Raw genomic sequence first — 13,483 nt, forward strand, 5'->3', positions numbered from 1 at the left:
CTCTGCAAGCTGACAGAGCACAGCACAAGGGTTCAAAGGACCACACTGGTCAATGGTCACACCAACAAATAGAAAGCAAATTGGATTTTATTTTTTTAAAACCCTACTCCAGATATAGAAGTCACGAGGTGCTTGATCATTAACCTTTGCGTAACAACTTAATTAGTTCAATCCAGAAGCAAACCAGTGCAGAATAGTCCAGTCTCTTCCTAGAACAGGTGCATCAGACCTGGCTGCAACCTCTGATCATACTCCCAGCGAATGTCACCAACTCCAGGAACTTCAGGGAGAGTGTTGTGAAGTAAAGGGGGCAGTGCCTCCATCTTCAGTCCTACAGCATTTCTTGTGGGTGTTTGGGACAAGCCAATTAGAACCAATCACAAGTACTAGGTTTAATGCAAGACAGAAAAAACCAAAACATTCCTGGAGTCACCAACTTGAAAGGAAAGGCAAAGCACGCAAATTAGTATTTCAATGCAGAAACCCAAACAACGTCAGTGCAGCATTGCTCTCACCTCTCAATGATACAGATTTCTAGTCATGGTTTTCTCTAAAACATGCTGGTTTAGCAGACTTGTCCCAGAAGTCAGTTTCTGTTCATAGCTCTGCCTCTTGGGATCAACTTTAACCAAGCAGTAATTAAAAAAAATAATAACCTTACTGCAAACCTAACATGCAGTTAGCATGCTTTTTGAACTATGTGTAGTTCTATATTTAGAACGATTATGTTTAGCATATAAAAGCAGAAGAAGAGGAGTTTGTTTTAGGTCAATAATTCATGCTGTTGACATAAACACTGCATCAAGAGGTCATGCCAAGTTTCTCTCATGCAACACCTAATATTACATAAAGCCCAATGTTTATAAATATTCATTGCAAATAGGTCAAAATGGGCCAAGTTTTAAACAAAAAGAATCAGACATACAAGCCTAACTTTGTTTCCAGTTGGCTACTTAGAAACTCCGACAGATACAATTCCCAGTTTTGCAGTTCAGTTTTTAACCATCAACAAGGTTTTTTATTCAGTTCAAGTTGATTGAACTACAGCAAGTTTAAATGTTCACAGTATTATCAAGACACCACCTGGTGAAAAAGTCTTTCAGGAAGAGAGAAACATTTAAACCACTAGCCAAGATTTCAAACTGAGGTAGACAAGTCACAGTGAAGGTCAGGGTCTATATTTTTAAGTAATTCATCTAATAAAATGCATCAGTCAATAATTAAGATTGTTATGTTAGTATTTCTGATGTGAAATACTGAGTGAGAAAGTCTCAAAGTGAGACATTTTGTTTTGAAAAAGTAGACAATTTTTCTAAATAGAAATATCCTTCTTGTTACCAAAATAATCAGAAACAACATAGAAAACTATGCATCTTTCCTCTGATAATTTAATCCTGTTAGATAACAAGCCTTGTTAAAGTAGCCAGCTATCAGCTTGCTGTTCACAGTGTAAAATATGCAATTCTTCACCTTGCTTCTCCTCTCCAGCTGAAGAACACAGATCAAAAAGGCTGTCCCTCAGCCACTTTGACCTGTCCACACACACATAAGCTGTTTAGTTTATCAACCATTAAGCACAAAGTTTGTGGTCCTCACCAACAGATCAGCAGGATAATTACACACAGCAGGGAGCACTTCCTGGCAGCTCCCTTTCCACAAGTACCTGGGGCTGGGTTTCATGCTGTGGGCTTTGGATGTAGACCCTATCACTGATTCAGTTGAACATCCAAAAAGACAGACATGGAGAGAAAAAAAATCCAAACTACTTCTGCAAGAGAAAGCTGAGACACTAGCTGCACTATTAAACCATTTCGATCACAGTAAGGCACAGGCTAGTGGCCAAAGAACAACTCAGAAACAGGTCTGCGTTTCACCACAACTTCTTCCTCCTCCTCCGCTACCTCAGAGAGTGAGGAATACGAAGGGAAGCCCCCTCTGATCCTTGGCTTCCTCCTCGGGCCCGTAGTGGCAGTCAGAAGCTTGTTTAAAGTTGACGGCCTCCTTAAACCTTTGGTGAGATCGTAGAAAGCCATGTCATCGGATATGACTCCCAGGAAAGTGCTAGTGGAGCTCAAGATTGAAGCTGCAAGCTTTGTGGACTTCTTGATGGGCACGGAGTGCTCCATATTTTGGGAAAGGCTGGGGTCCCCCAGCAAGCGCCTGATTGTAAGGGACGTCCCTTCCTTTAAGTACTGGTGCGGCTTCTTCCCACTGTAGTCCCTCAGGTCAATCTTGGCATGGTAGCTGTAGACGAGCATGGTGATGACCTTCTCCTGGCCGTGTATAGCAGCCAGGTGCAGTGCCGTGTAGCCACCATGCGACCTGGCATCCACATTGACGCGGGACCCGCCCTTCTCGGCCGTTCGTATGATATTGGTCACCATGTCGCAGTTGCCGCTCTTGGCGGCCCAGTGCAGGGCGGTGAAGCCGGAGATGAAATCCCTGCGAGCCGCCAGGCTGGCGTCGCCCAGCAGCAGCCCGTGGAGCTGCTGCGTCCACTGCCCGTCGGCCGCCAGCACCAGCCACTGGTGCTCCGCATGCTCCAGGGGCACCACCGTCTCCTCGCTGGCCCGGTGGTTCTTGGGTCCCCTCCGCAGCCCGGGAGAGCGGGACCCGGCCTCCTCGTCCAGCGGCGGGGGAGACAGCGGGGTGGCCGCCTCCTGGGACGGCCCCGGAGTGGCGGAGGGCACCACGCAGCGCACGGGAAGCATGCAGGGCTTGGGCGGCGGCTCCCGGCGGCCCCCCCCCCGCGCCGCCGGGCAGGGGCACCCCGCCGCCACCGCCCTGGAACAGGCCTCGCAGCTCGGCCACGGCCCGCGGCCCTGGCGGCTCCTCGGGGGGCGTCCCGGCGGGCTCGGGGACGGGAACCGGGTCGGGAACGGGAATCGGGACAGGGGTGCCGGCATCGCCCCCCGTCGGCGGGGCAGCGCGCAGCTGCTTCTTCAGCACCACGAACTTGACGCCGTCGATCTCTTTCACCGTGGCCACGGCATTCACCGCCGCCTTGAACCGCTCCCGCCGCGCCGCCCGCCCCTCCGCCTCCCCGGCACCGGCACCGGCACCGGCATCGGCCCCGCCGGCCTCCAGCAGCGGCCGGAAGGCGCTCACCAGCTCGGTGTTGCGCACCCGCCCGCCGCGCTCCCTCAGGAAGCCCATCACTGCCTCCACGCTGATGTCGAGCTTTGCCATCTCGCCGCCACAGGTGGTGGAGCCGCCGCCGCCACCCCTGCCGCCCCCGCGCGGAGCAGGAAGCCGGCAGCCCGCAGCTAGGGCTCCCGGGCGGGAGGCACCTGCTGCGGCCAGCGCCTCCCCCGGGCCGCTCCCACGGAGGTGCTCGAGCCGCCCCGCCCAGGGAGCGCTGCGGCCCCGCGCTGGTCCCGCCCCGCCCGTGGGGCGCCGCCGGAGGGCCCGGCCCGGCCCGGCCCGGGCAGCGGTGGGGGGAAGCGGGGCGCCTGCACTGCGCGGGGGCACGGGCGGACGGCGGCTGACACCACCGGCCCCGACCCAAAAGACGGTGTGGGTACGAGGTATGGGAAACTTCTCGGGTAGGACCGAATGCTTTATCCATTTACTAGTCTTCCAGCTTCCTAATACGATTTCTTTGTTTGGTTTTTTTTGTTTGTTTAGTTTGATTTGGTTTTTGTTTTGTTTCAGTAGCAAATAAGTGTAGCAGCGTTGGGTAGAAATCACTGTGCAGAGTTTGGTCTCCATTCCTGGAAAAGCTCAGGTGTTCTGTGATCCTGCTGGGCAAGAGGCTGATGCCTCAAAATTAGTCAGAAGATGGGTCAGTCTTTTGAAATATACTCTATGTGATACTATACACTGTCATATAAATATATATAATCATATATTGTTATCTGTGCTTTTTGCCTATATTGCATCTACAATGTGGACTGGTCACTAGTGGGGTTCTCCAGGGCTCAGTATTGGGCCCAGTCTTGTTTAATGTCTTTATTAATCATCTGGATGAGGGGCTCCAGAACACCCTTAGTAAGGTCGCAGATGACACCACGTTGGGTGGGAGTGTTGATCTGCTGGAGGATAAGAAGGCTCTGCAGAGGGATCTGGACAGTCTGGATCAATAGGCTGAGGCAAACGGTGTGAGGATTAACAAGGTGAAATGACAGGTCTACACTTGAGCTGCAGCAACCCCCTGCAGAGCTATGGACTGGGGGAAAAGTGGCTGGAAAGCATCCCAGTGAAGAGGAACCTGGAGGTGCTGGTTGACAGTGGCTGAGCATGAGCTGAAGGTGGGCAAGAAGGCCAATGCTGTCCTGGTCTGTGTGTGTAACAGTATGGCCAGCAGGACCAGGGCAGGTCTGGTACTCAGCACTGGTCAGGCCACACCTCAAGTGCTGTGTCCAGTTCTGGGCCCCTCAATTCAGGAAGGATTGAGCATTGAGGTGCTGGAGGTTTTTAGCTTGGGGAGACCTTAACACTCTACAAGGAGGTTGTACGAAGCTGAGGTTTGGCTTTTTCTCCCAGGAAAACAGTGACAAGAGGAAATGGCCTTAAGCTGGAGCAGGAGAGGTTCAGGTTGGACATTAGAAGGAATTTCTTTATAGTAAAGATTTCAAACTCTGGAATGGTCTGCCCAGCGGGGTGGTGGGGACTCCATCCCCAAAGTATTCAATGACTGGACACAACACTTAGTGCTATGGTTTAGTAGACAAGGTGGTGTTTAGTCAAAGGTTGGACTTCATGATCTTGGAGGTCTTTTCCAGCTTCAGTGATTCTATTATCAGTCTGTGTCAAAGTCTCCATTTTGAAGGCAATGTGAGGTGTGTCCTCCTCTCTGGTGCTGACTTCCCTTCTGCCTCTTACTTACCTTTACTGAGGATAGAAGAGCCTTTTCCCACAGACTGCATTTGGCATTCTTTCCCCTTCTCTCTCCATCTTTGTGCAAATGTCTGTAAACCTATTTCATCTTTTGCTAACGAGCTGGCACTGAACCAGTTCCTCAAAATAATTTTGCTGCTATAATGTTCTTTCACATAATAATAGTGTTTAATCTTCTTGTATTAGTTTTGTATTTCTATGTGAATCGCACACCTCCTATTGCTGTCTTTTCACATGGCCTGAACAGCAACCTTGCCCTTGCTGAGGCAGCCACCTGAGCAGTGTTCTGCAATACTCTATAGCTCATGGCATTGCCTGCCCTATGTAGAGAGCTAAAAATGACCCTGCATCCAAGTACTAATTGCTGTGCCTTGTTTTCACTGTTCAGATCCTTACTAGAATCCCTTGTGGGCATAAGAAAATCTCAGCAGTCTGTCATTTTTGCATTGCAAACTTTCAGCTATACCCTAGGATTATAGTTCGTATCTACAAATGAGAGCGAGGAGGAGGGAAAATTATTCAGAAAAACGCACTCTTACAAAAACCATTTCCTTATGTTACAAATGTTAAGGGAGAAGTTGCTCCAATTGCTTGAATTGGTTCAAGTGGGGGGAAGGCAGTGGGGAAGAAGGGGGGTCTCAAGCTCACTGCACTCTGTCCCTGTCTGCACAGCATCATACCCCTGCACCCCTGTATCCTTTGAGACCCACAAGGGTGCTGTCACATCCCATCTGTCTCATCCCCAGCCCAGCACCACTCCTGCTGAGGGATCTCCCTGCACCAGGCTCTCAGAACACCTCACTGCTCTGCAGCCACATGGCCAAGACTCTCTGAGCGCTTGTATTGGGTCAAGGTCCAAAAAGAGAGGAGTTTCTGAGTCTGCAGATCCCGTCATTCCCATCGCTGCAGAACAGAAGGACATGTAGCCAGGAGGTCATAGAAGAGGAGACAGGATGTTTACATATGCACCTCATGCCATGCAGTCTGAACAGGTTGCTCTGGTTTAACTGCCCTGACACAATGACCTCTTTGCCCAGATAATGCCTCCAGCCTGTCTCACACGAACTCTTTTCATGGGCAACCCATGGCACGTGGTTGTGCTCTTTTTCAGTCTTTCAGTGGGTTTTAGTTACTTAACACATTAACCTCCTATACTATCTGCAATAAGGAAGAAAACAACGCTTCTGGCTAATCACTCATACTAGTTCCAGACCACACACATCCTGTTTGCGAAACCTTTCCTTTTAGCTGTTGATGCCTTTTGGTTGCCCACCATTCAGGGATGAATTGCCAAGTATCAGAAGACCAGGTCCCAGTGAGCTCCTCTTAGTCTGCTGAGTGCTGGTAACACTGATTAGATTATGGAGCAGAAATTAAACCCTTTGAATGAATTTATTCATATAGAAATAATAATAAAATCTTGGAACATTATGGGTATTATATTCATCAGTCATCAAAATTTCCAGTCTTAAAAAAGTATGAGAAGTTTTGCCTTTTTCTGCATCACCAAAAACCTAAAAGGCAAGTATTTCTTGTTGGGCTATTTGCAGAATACCGTGGGCTGCTTCGTAGGAGATCTCAAGGCAACTGTCTTGATATTTTTAATTTATTGGCTGAGACAAAAACAATATACAGAAGCCCATGATTAGATTAATTTACTACTACTTTTTTAAAACACAAATATTGCAGTTTGTTATTTCTGCATGACAGGCTATAGAGAGCTGGCCTCTATTTATAACCATGTGACTGATGAGGGTTAGTTACCTTTCCTGTGAAGAAGTTTCCCAAACTCAAATTATCATTCTTACAGTGAAGTAAACTGGATAGTGAACCTGGGAGCTTTTCCCACCCCCTCGGAGGAGGAAGGTGTAGATTATATGACTGTAATTATCCACACAACACAAAACCAGGAAATAAAGTAGGAGATCAAGCACAGTATCTAGTCAATGTAAAGAAGTTTCTACTGCCCAAAACTGAAGGAAATGGTACCCTGTTACAGCTGGTGTCAGGGGTCAGTCGGACCCCAGCTGCCACAGACGTCCCAGATAGAGTAGTCTCACAAGGAACAGCCTGTCCTGAAGTCTTAGGCAGTCTCAGCCACCAAATGCAAGCAAGGCCTGGCTTTCAGGTGATCAGCTCTTTAAGTGATTTCAGCTCTCAGTGGTTTGAGCTTAGCTTGCAAGGTACCTCAGCCAACGCAGGGGGAAGAGACGGAAGCACTGTGTAGAGGTTCCACGGAGTTCTTTATTAGCTGCTTCTGCAAAGTGAGTCCAGTGACAGCAGCAATCCACTGAACTGGGTAGAAGCAGGGGTTTTTATAGGGAAGGTAGAAGGCTTGGCAGAAGGACCAATGATTTGGGGGCTGACAAAATATGACCAATAGTTATACAAGGAGATAAAGTGGATTCCAAAGTGGGGAGAAGGGTCTCTTAGCCTAGTCGCCGTGACTAAGCAATTCTTATCTAGGCAATAGCTCTCCAGGAAGGCCTTGTGAGGGGCCCTGCTCCCTCCACCCTAGGTCTCACTCTTTCCTGCATGATCTTCTCAGAGCCACGAGGAATATGAGATCCCAGGCTGGAAGCAAAAGAGGAAGAAAAGGGAATGTGGAGAATAGTCCCAGTCAGACAGGATGCTGCTGCTTTGTACAAAGGTGAAGCTTAGCTGCTAATGACTGCAGATGGAACTTCTATCTCAAGGAAAACTTATTTTCCTCCAAAATGGAATCAGGGTTCCCAGAATAAATAGAATGACAAAGCCCATGATTTCCCACTTTTCTTGTTGATATTTTCATGTGAAACAAAGACCACACATTGTGAGGGAAATTAGCTCTTAGTTCCCTAGAGTAATGCAGTAACCTTCCATAGATAAACAATTGAGCAAAAGTCTGTGAAGGGGAGGCAGGGGAAGTGGGGGGAGAAGGGGAGGGGGAATTATTTACAGACAAAGACATTTTCTCATAAATGAGAAGGATTCAGCTCTAACTCAAGGACTTCAGTAACCAGTTCAGAAGATGTTTCTTAATAGCAGCCATTCAAACAGAGTTTTCTGTGTATCTTACACTCTGTATTTATTAAACACTGCTTGTTCACACAGATGAGGCAAGGATTCATCCCAAGCATCTTCTGTTTTTCAGATGGTGCCTGCAAACTTGATGGGATTTTAGCAGGATAATGCAAACCTGGCGTGAGGTTCAGTGGTGGTGGTAATAAAATCATCAACTTATAGAATGATTTGGGTTGGAAGGGACCTTAAAGTTCCCAGCCTCCCTGCTATGGGCAGGGACACCTTCCACTACCCGCAGTTGTTCCAAGACCCATCCAGCCAGGCCTTGGGGCATCCACAGCTTCTCTGGACAGCCTGTGCCAGGATCTCACCACCCTCACAGGAAGGAGTTTTCTTCTAATAGCTAATCTAAATCTACCCTCTGCTAATGCACTTTAGCCTTAGGGGGCAGGGAAATTTGGGGTCTGTTTCTGTACAGAAATGGACCTACAGCTCCTAGTGACTTCCAGTTTAGAAAGATGGCATTTCTGTAGAAATGCCTTATGAGCTCCATATATTGCCAGGATAACCAATGAAAGTTTAATAAAAGTGCTTGGTGGTGTTGATGCTAAAAGAGTAGCTATAAACCATTTGATTTCTAGTAATCCCCAGGACACACAGTGAGAAATGTATAGTTATCCAAAAGCTGCTTCCTCTGGCCTGTGTTGAAAACCCTGAAGGAGATCTGTTTGTCTGCACCACCTGGATTTAAAAATCAAGGATTTTATTCAGCCCTGAAAGTAGGAGCCATCCTCAAAAGGCCTTGGTCTTCCTTCTGAACTTATATGGCAGGTGGGATGATCTCCTGCTCTCTGTGTCTATCTACGAAGTCAGAGGGGCTGTGTGATAGCATTCTCTTCACTTTCATTGCCTATACCTGTGTTCACAGTGTGAAGAACCTCCTGCTGATCTCCCCAACCATCAGGATTGTGCTGCTGCAATGCCACGATTCATGCAGAGAAGGGCACTTCCCTTGCTCTCCCCAGGACAAAGAGAATCCAAGGACACAGTCCTTTGTGCTCTCTGGCCCAGGTCTTCACCTGTAAAAATCCCACAGCTTAAATCCACTGTGGTTTTAGCAGGTGCAGGTACAAATATTCCATTAAATTTAAAGTCCTTGCAGGAGCATCCAGCATTATAATATAAATTTAATTATGGAGCTATTAGAAATAATTTGCATAACAATTGGCAGTTAAAGGAGTCGCCAAATCCAAGTCACTTCTCTTTAAACATTTTTAATGCAACTGAACCTTTTGAAATCAGCAGGGTTTCTCTTGATATAGCACTAGAAATAGTGTGCTTTTTGAAATAACAAAGTGATCAAAAATAACTGTGAGCTTTTACACAGTGCTCTGCTGTCACAGAGATCTGCCCCATACTGGTGGCAGTGCTGCTGGACAAATGGATAGAGGACTCCAGCTCCAGGAGATCTGAGCAGCACAGCTCAGAGCCAGGAGACAGCAGTGTTGGCTCTTGATCTGTTGCAATGTCTCACAATTTCCTTTGTGCTGCGAATCTTTGCATCCAACCTGCAGCTCACAGAAGCCAGAAACTGTTTGGGAATGAAAGGAATGAGAAGGAGGTGTCTTTACAAACAACAAACCATGGGCTTGATGGTAGATAAGGCCACATACAGAGAAGTGAAAGAAGCAATGGGGGGAACCATAAATTCCATAGGAATTCCACTAATTGACACAGGCTGTTACTCACTCAAGACTGTACTGCATCTCTGGATTTAGAGAAAAAGAACAGAGACAGAAAGAAAAAGTAAAATGGGGGCATATACATTAGAAGGGGGTATTATGTGTTTTGGGAAGTTTATACCTCTCAAGTATCTCAGCCAGTGGGTAAAGAAAGAGGGAAATGCAGCTGGGAAATCAGGATAAAAAAGAGCCTGCATCCTTTAAAAGTTTTGAGAGACCCCAGGGGAAATGCCCCACAGCCTCTCCCTTTATTCAAATAAAGTTACAGGATCCTCTTTCTCCTTTTTGGACATAAACTTCTGGTGGTTTTGGATTAATTTTCGTGACAGGAATCAGCTTTTGTTAGCCTTATCTTGTTACATTGTGGACTTGGAACAGAATAGAGCTCTTAATGAAGCAAAGAGAATTGCTTCTCCAAAAGTACCTGGCATTAGGGCATTTAGGCATGTGTTCAGTATGAGTTTTCCATTGTCTTAAATAAGGACTCACAAAGCTGATTGTAAAGTAAAAAGAAAAAAAAAAGAAAAAAAGAATAAAACTTTCAGGTCTTTTTATCTGTTTATGTTTGCTTCTTTGTGATATATGAAATCAGCCTGGAAAGTTAACTCTGCTTCTGTATTAGCTGTTTGACTTGTATCTGTACAGCAGAATTTAGCTTCCACATTTTGTGCTGAGGGAACCAGGGAGAACTAGAGAACCTTTGGGAATCAGCCAAAGAAACAAGGTGATAAAATGAATGTCTGGTTTGCAGGAACTTTTCATTCGCAAGGGATAAATAAATAAAAGGTTCAGCAAGCTTATAACACTGCTCAGGCTTTGGCTTCAGGTGCCAGGAACCAGCAGGACAGCTTTGCTGTCCCTGGCAGTATTAAGAGCTGTGGCTATTACAGCAAAAGGGTTGGGAGTGGTTTTGAGTGTTTTTTGGAGAAAATAAATTAACAGATGGTGTTCAGCAATGACCTTTTTAGAGAAATATGTAGAGAAAATTTTTAAAACCTATCTTTATCCACAACTAATACATGGATTAGCAAAATTACAGTAATTTCATGACTATAAGGCTTTTGACTAAAATTTTGCTCGAAACCAGGAAGTGTGCCTTATAATCCAGTGTGCCTTATATGTGGACAAAGTTCAGAAATTTGCCAACCCAGAAGTGCGAGCCACCCGCCGAGCCGCACACCAACCCGGAAGGGTAAGCGTACGCCACAAGAGCCGCAAGCCGAGCCGCGAGCTGAGCCGTTACTAATTTGTTACTTTGTTGCATGCAGATTCTTGCTGCAAAAAAAAGTGCGCCTTATAGTCCGATGTGCCTTATGTATGGACAAAGTTCGGGAATTTGCCAACACCCGGAAGTGCGCCTTATAATCCGGTGCACCTTATAGTCGTGAAATTACTGTAATTTGGTTGTCAGCAGTTTGCTGAGGAAAGAGAAAAACAGCTCCTTTGACCTGCACCAGATCTATCATATTTTAAAAAGCAAGTAATTTGGATTACACAGTCTCAGAAAATGGCTTGAAATTACTTAAAGGGAGAACATAACCTTCTTCCTGATCTCTGATCTCTCTAACCCTTGCCCTCCCCCTTCAATTACCTAAATCTAAGTTTATATCCTGTATTATTTACTCCAGCATAAGCATAGTGCCCTTCCAGAATGAAGTGTTTCTCAGAACTCCTGGAGCACTGTGCAGGTGGAACACTAGGAGGCTTGGGAAGAATCAGAGATGTGGAGATGTAAAATATGGACACACGCTGTAACCCAGCAACTCAGTGGCTGCCCTGTGGCTGCTGTGTGCGCTGAGGGAGAAGCAGCCCTGAGGATGGGCTTTAGGCAGCTCAGCTGAGTAGATGCTGCCTGAGAGCAGAGAGGGCTCTGTGAGTACCCAAAGCTCCAGGCGGATTTCTACTGGGCCCTCAAAACTTGCACAGTAACTGCTCCATTTTTGTGCACACACTGCTCTTTTTTTGCACTTCTGTGTGTAGTGGTGAGACGGACCAATCTGATTTTTATTTGTGCCTCAACATACATTATCATGAGGTGAAAGATTCGTTTAAGGGCTGTCGATGAGCTGACAGCCCTGTCCCCGGGACGGCTTCTCCTAGCAGCCAGTCAGGCCAGAGGAAGGCTCCAGGCTCGTACTGTGAGTGACCCCCCCCGCACTTGCTGGTGGGGCAAAAGCCTGATGCGAAGAATGCACCGCAAATCAAGCTGTGGAAGGAACATAAAAGCAGCTATTGCTACATAACAGGAGCTGGTTTTGCTTTGGGTTTCTCGAAGGGTTTAGGGGCTCACTTGGAGGGTCATCTTGGCCCTTCTCTCCCCGCTCCGCCTTTTCTTCCCTGTGGTCCTGCTTCCCTGCCCGTACCCATCACCACCGCGACGACCTCGTGCTCCGCTGCCTCCCCGACGGAGCAGCCAGCCGGCCCCGCCGTGCTTCCCGGCCCCGCCGTGCTTCCCGGGCACAGCCGGCCCCGCCGTGCTTCCCGGCCCCGCCGTGCTTCCCGGCCCCGCCGTGCTTCCCGGCCCCGCCGTGCTTCCCGGGCACAGCCGGCCCCGCCGTGCTTCCCGGCCCCGCCGTGCTTCCCGGCCCCGCCGTGCTTCCCGGGCACAGCCGCCCCGCCGCCAGCTGCACCCAGCCGAGCCTGCAGTCCCAGCTGTCGTCCGCAGCACGAGCCTGCTTGTACCTAACCGCAACCGCCGCTGTTTCCTGCCCGCCTGCAGCAGCCTGCCGTAGCACCGGCCTGTCGCGACCGGCCTGTCGCCGCCGCCAGCGCCCAGCCGCAACCGCGCCCGCAGCCGCGGCGCCCCGACCCTGTCAATCTGCAGCTGCTCCAGGACTGCGCCCATAGCCATGACCGCCTGTTCCCCTCCGACGGAAGGAACATGCAGCCTGCTACTGTTTGAAAATCGCGCCCTGCTCGCCATGAGAGCTATGCACACACACCGCGGTTTGCAGCACGCACGTTTCACCTGCTGAGTTGATGCTGACAGATGACAGGGGTTCTTGTGGTAATGCTGTCCTTGTCTTCTGTTTCCTTTTCCTTCTCGCTTTTTCCCTCTCTGCGCCTTTTCCTATCCCCCTTTAGTAAAAACACCCTTTTTATCAATAAACGGTTCTCAGATACAAGATTGCTGCGTTTGCTGTTTATTTTCGTCCGAGAAATCTATCAAAAGAAATCCTCTCCGAGTCCCCCTTTTATAGTGGAACGGGACAAGTGGTAGGAGGAATTATTTTCTTGGGGGGTTGAAAATTATTCTCATTAGTCCCTTCGTCGCAAAGAAGTGTTTGGTCTCTTAAACCAAACTCAGTTCTCTAAGAACAGTGGATTGCTCCGAGAGGGTGAGGCAGGGATAGAGGGAAAAGCCTCAGACAAAACCAGCGCAACAGATTAGCGGTGCAAGCCTGGTCACCCAGCAGCACGAGAGAGCACACATGGCTCTGGTGAGCTGTTCTGGGCGGCTGCACTGCACCAGAGGGCACCAGAAAGTAACAGAAACCGCTCTGTGCTAATGGTTCGTGAAATACCAATGTCTGCGTTACAGAGGCTGGCGGTGGCCTTGGCTCTGTTCCTTGGGTGGGAAAGAACGATGAAGAGAAACTCCACAGCCCTCTGTTGCATACTTTAAATTAGCATAAACACGGGCAGCGTTAGTCGCCGTGAGCTCTCGTGTCCCGGCTCAAAGCCATGCTGTAGATGCCACTTTGGTATGGCTCCCGCGTGTGGCAGAGGCACCTCGGTGCAGAGGCACCGCTGCCCTGGGGAATGTGGTGTCCTTCCAGCACGCCTGAACGCTGAAGACCTTCCCGAGATGGGGAGATGTGTCTGTGTGACCCCTGCAGAGGATGCTCCCGGCCCTTCCGCAGGCATACTGCCCCGTTCTGGGGGCGCTCACAGCCCCC

The 13,483-nt window shown here is 48.6% G+C and overlaps 1 protein-coding gene across 1 annotated transcript; it reads right to left on the minus strand.

Annotated features, from left to right (window-relative positions):
* Positions 1-69: 69 nt before the first annotated feature.
* SOWAHA (sosondowah ankyrin repeat domain family member A) lies at positions 70-12,435 on the minus strand. The gene is given in 3 exon segments (XM_033073513.1): positions 70-2,747; positions 2,749-3,537; positions 11,875-12,435. Coding segments are annotated over 3 exon segments (2,265 nt in total). The 3' UTR covers positions 70-1,832.
* Positions 12,436-13,483: the final 1,048 nt, after the last annotated feature.

The sequence above is a fragment of the Catharus ustulatus genome, chromosome 15, assembly GCF_009819885.2.
Source record: "Catharus ustulatus isolate bCatUst1 chromosome 15, bCatUst1.pri.v2, whole genome shotgun sequence".
Taxonomy (NCBI): domain Eukaryota; kingdom Metazoa; phylum Chordata; class Aves; order Passeriformes; family Turdidae; genus Catharus; species Catharus ustulatus.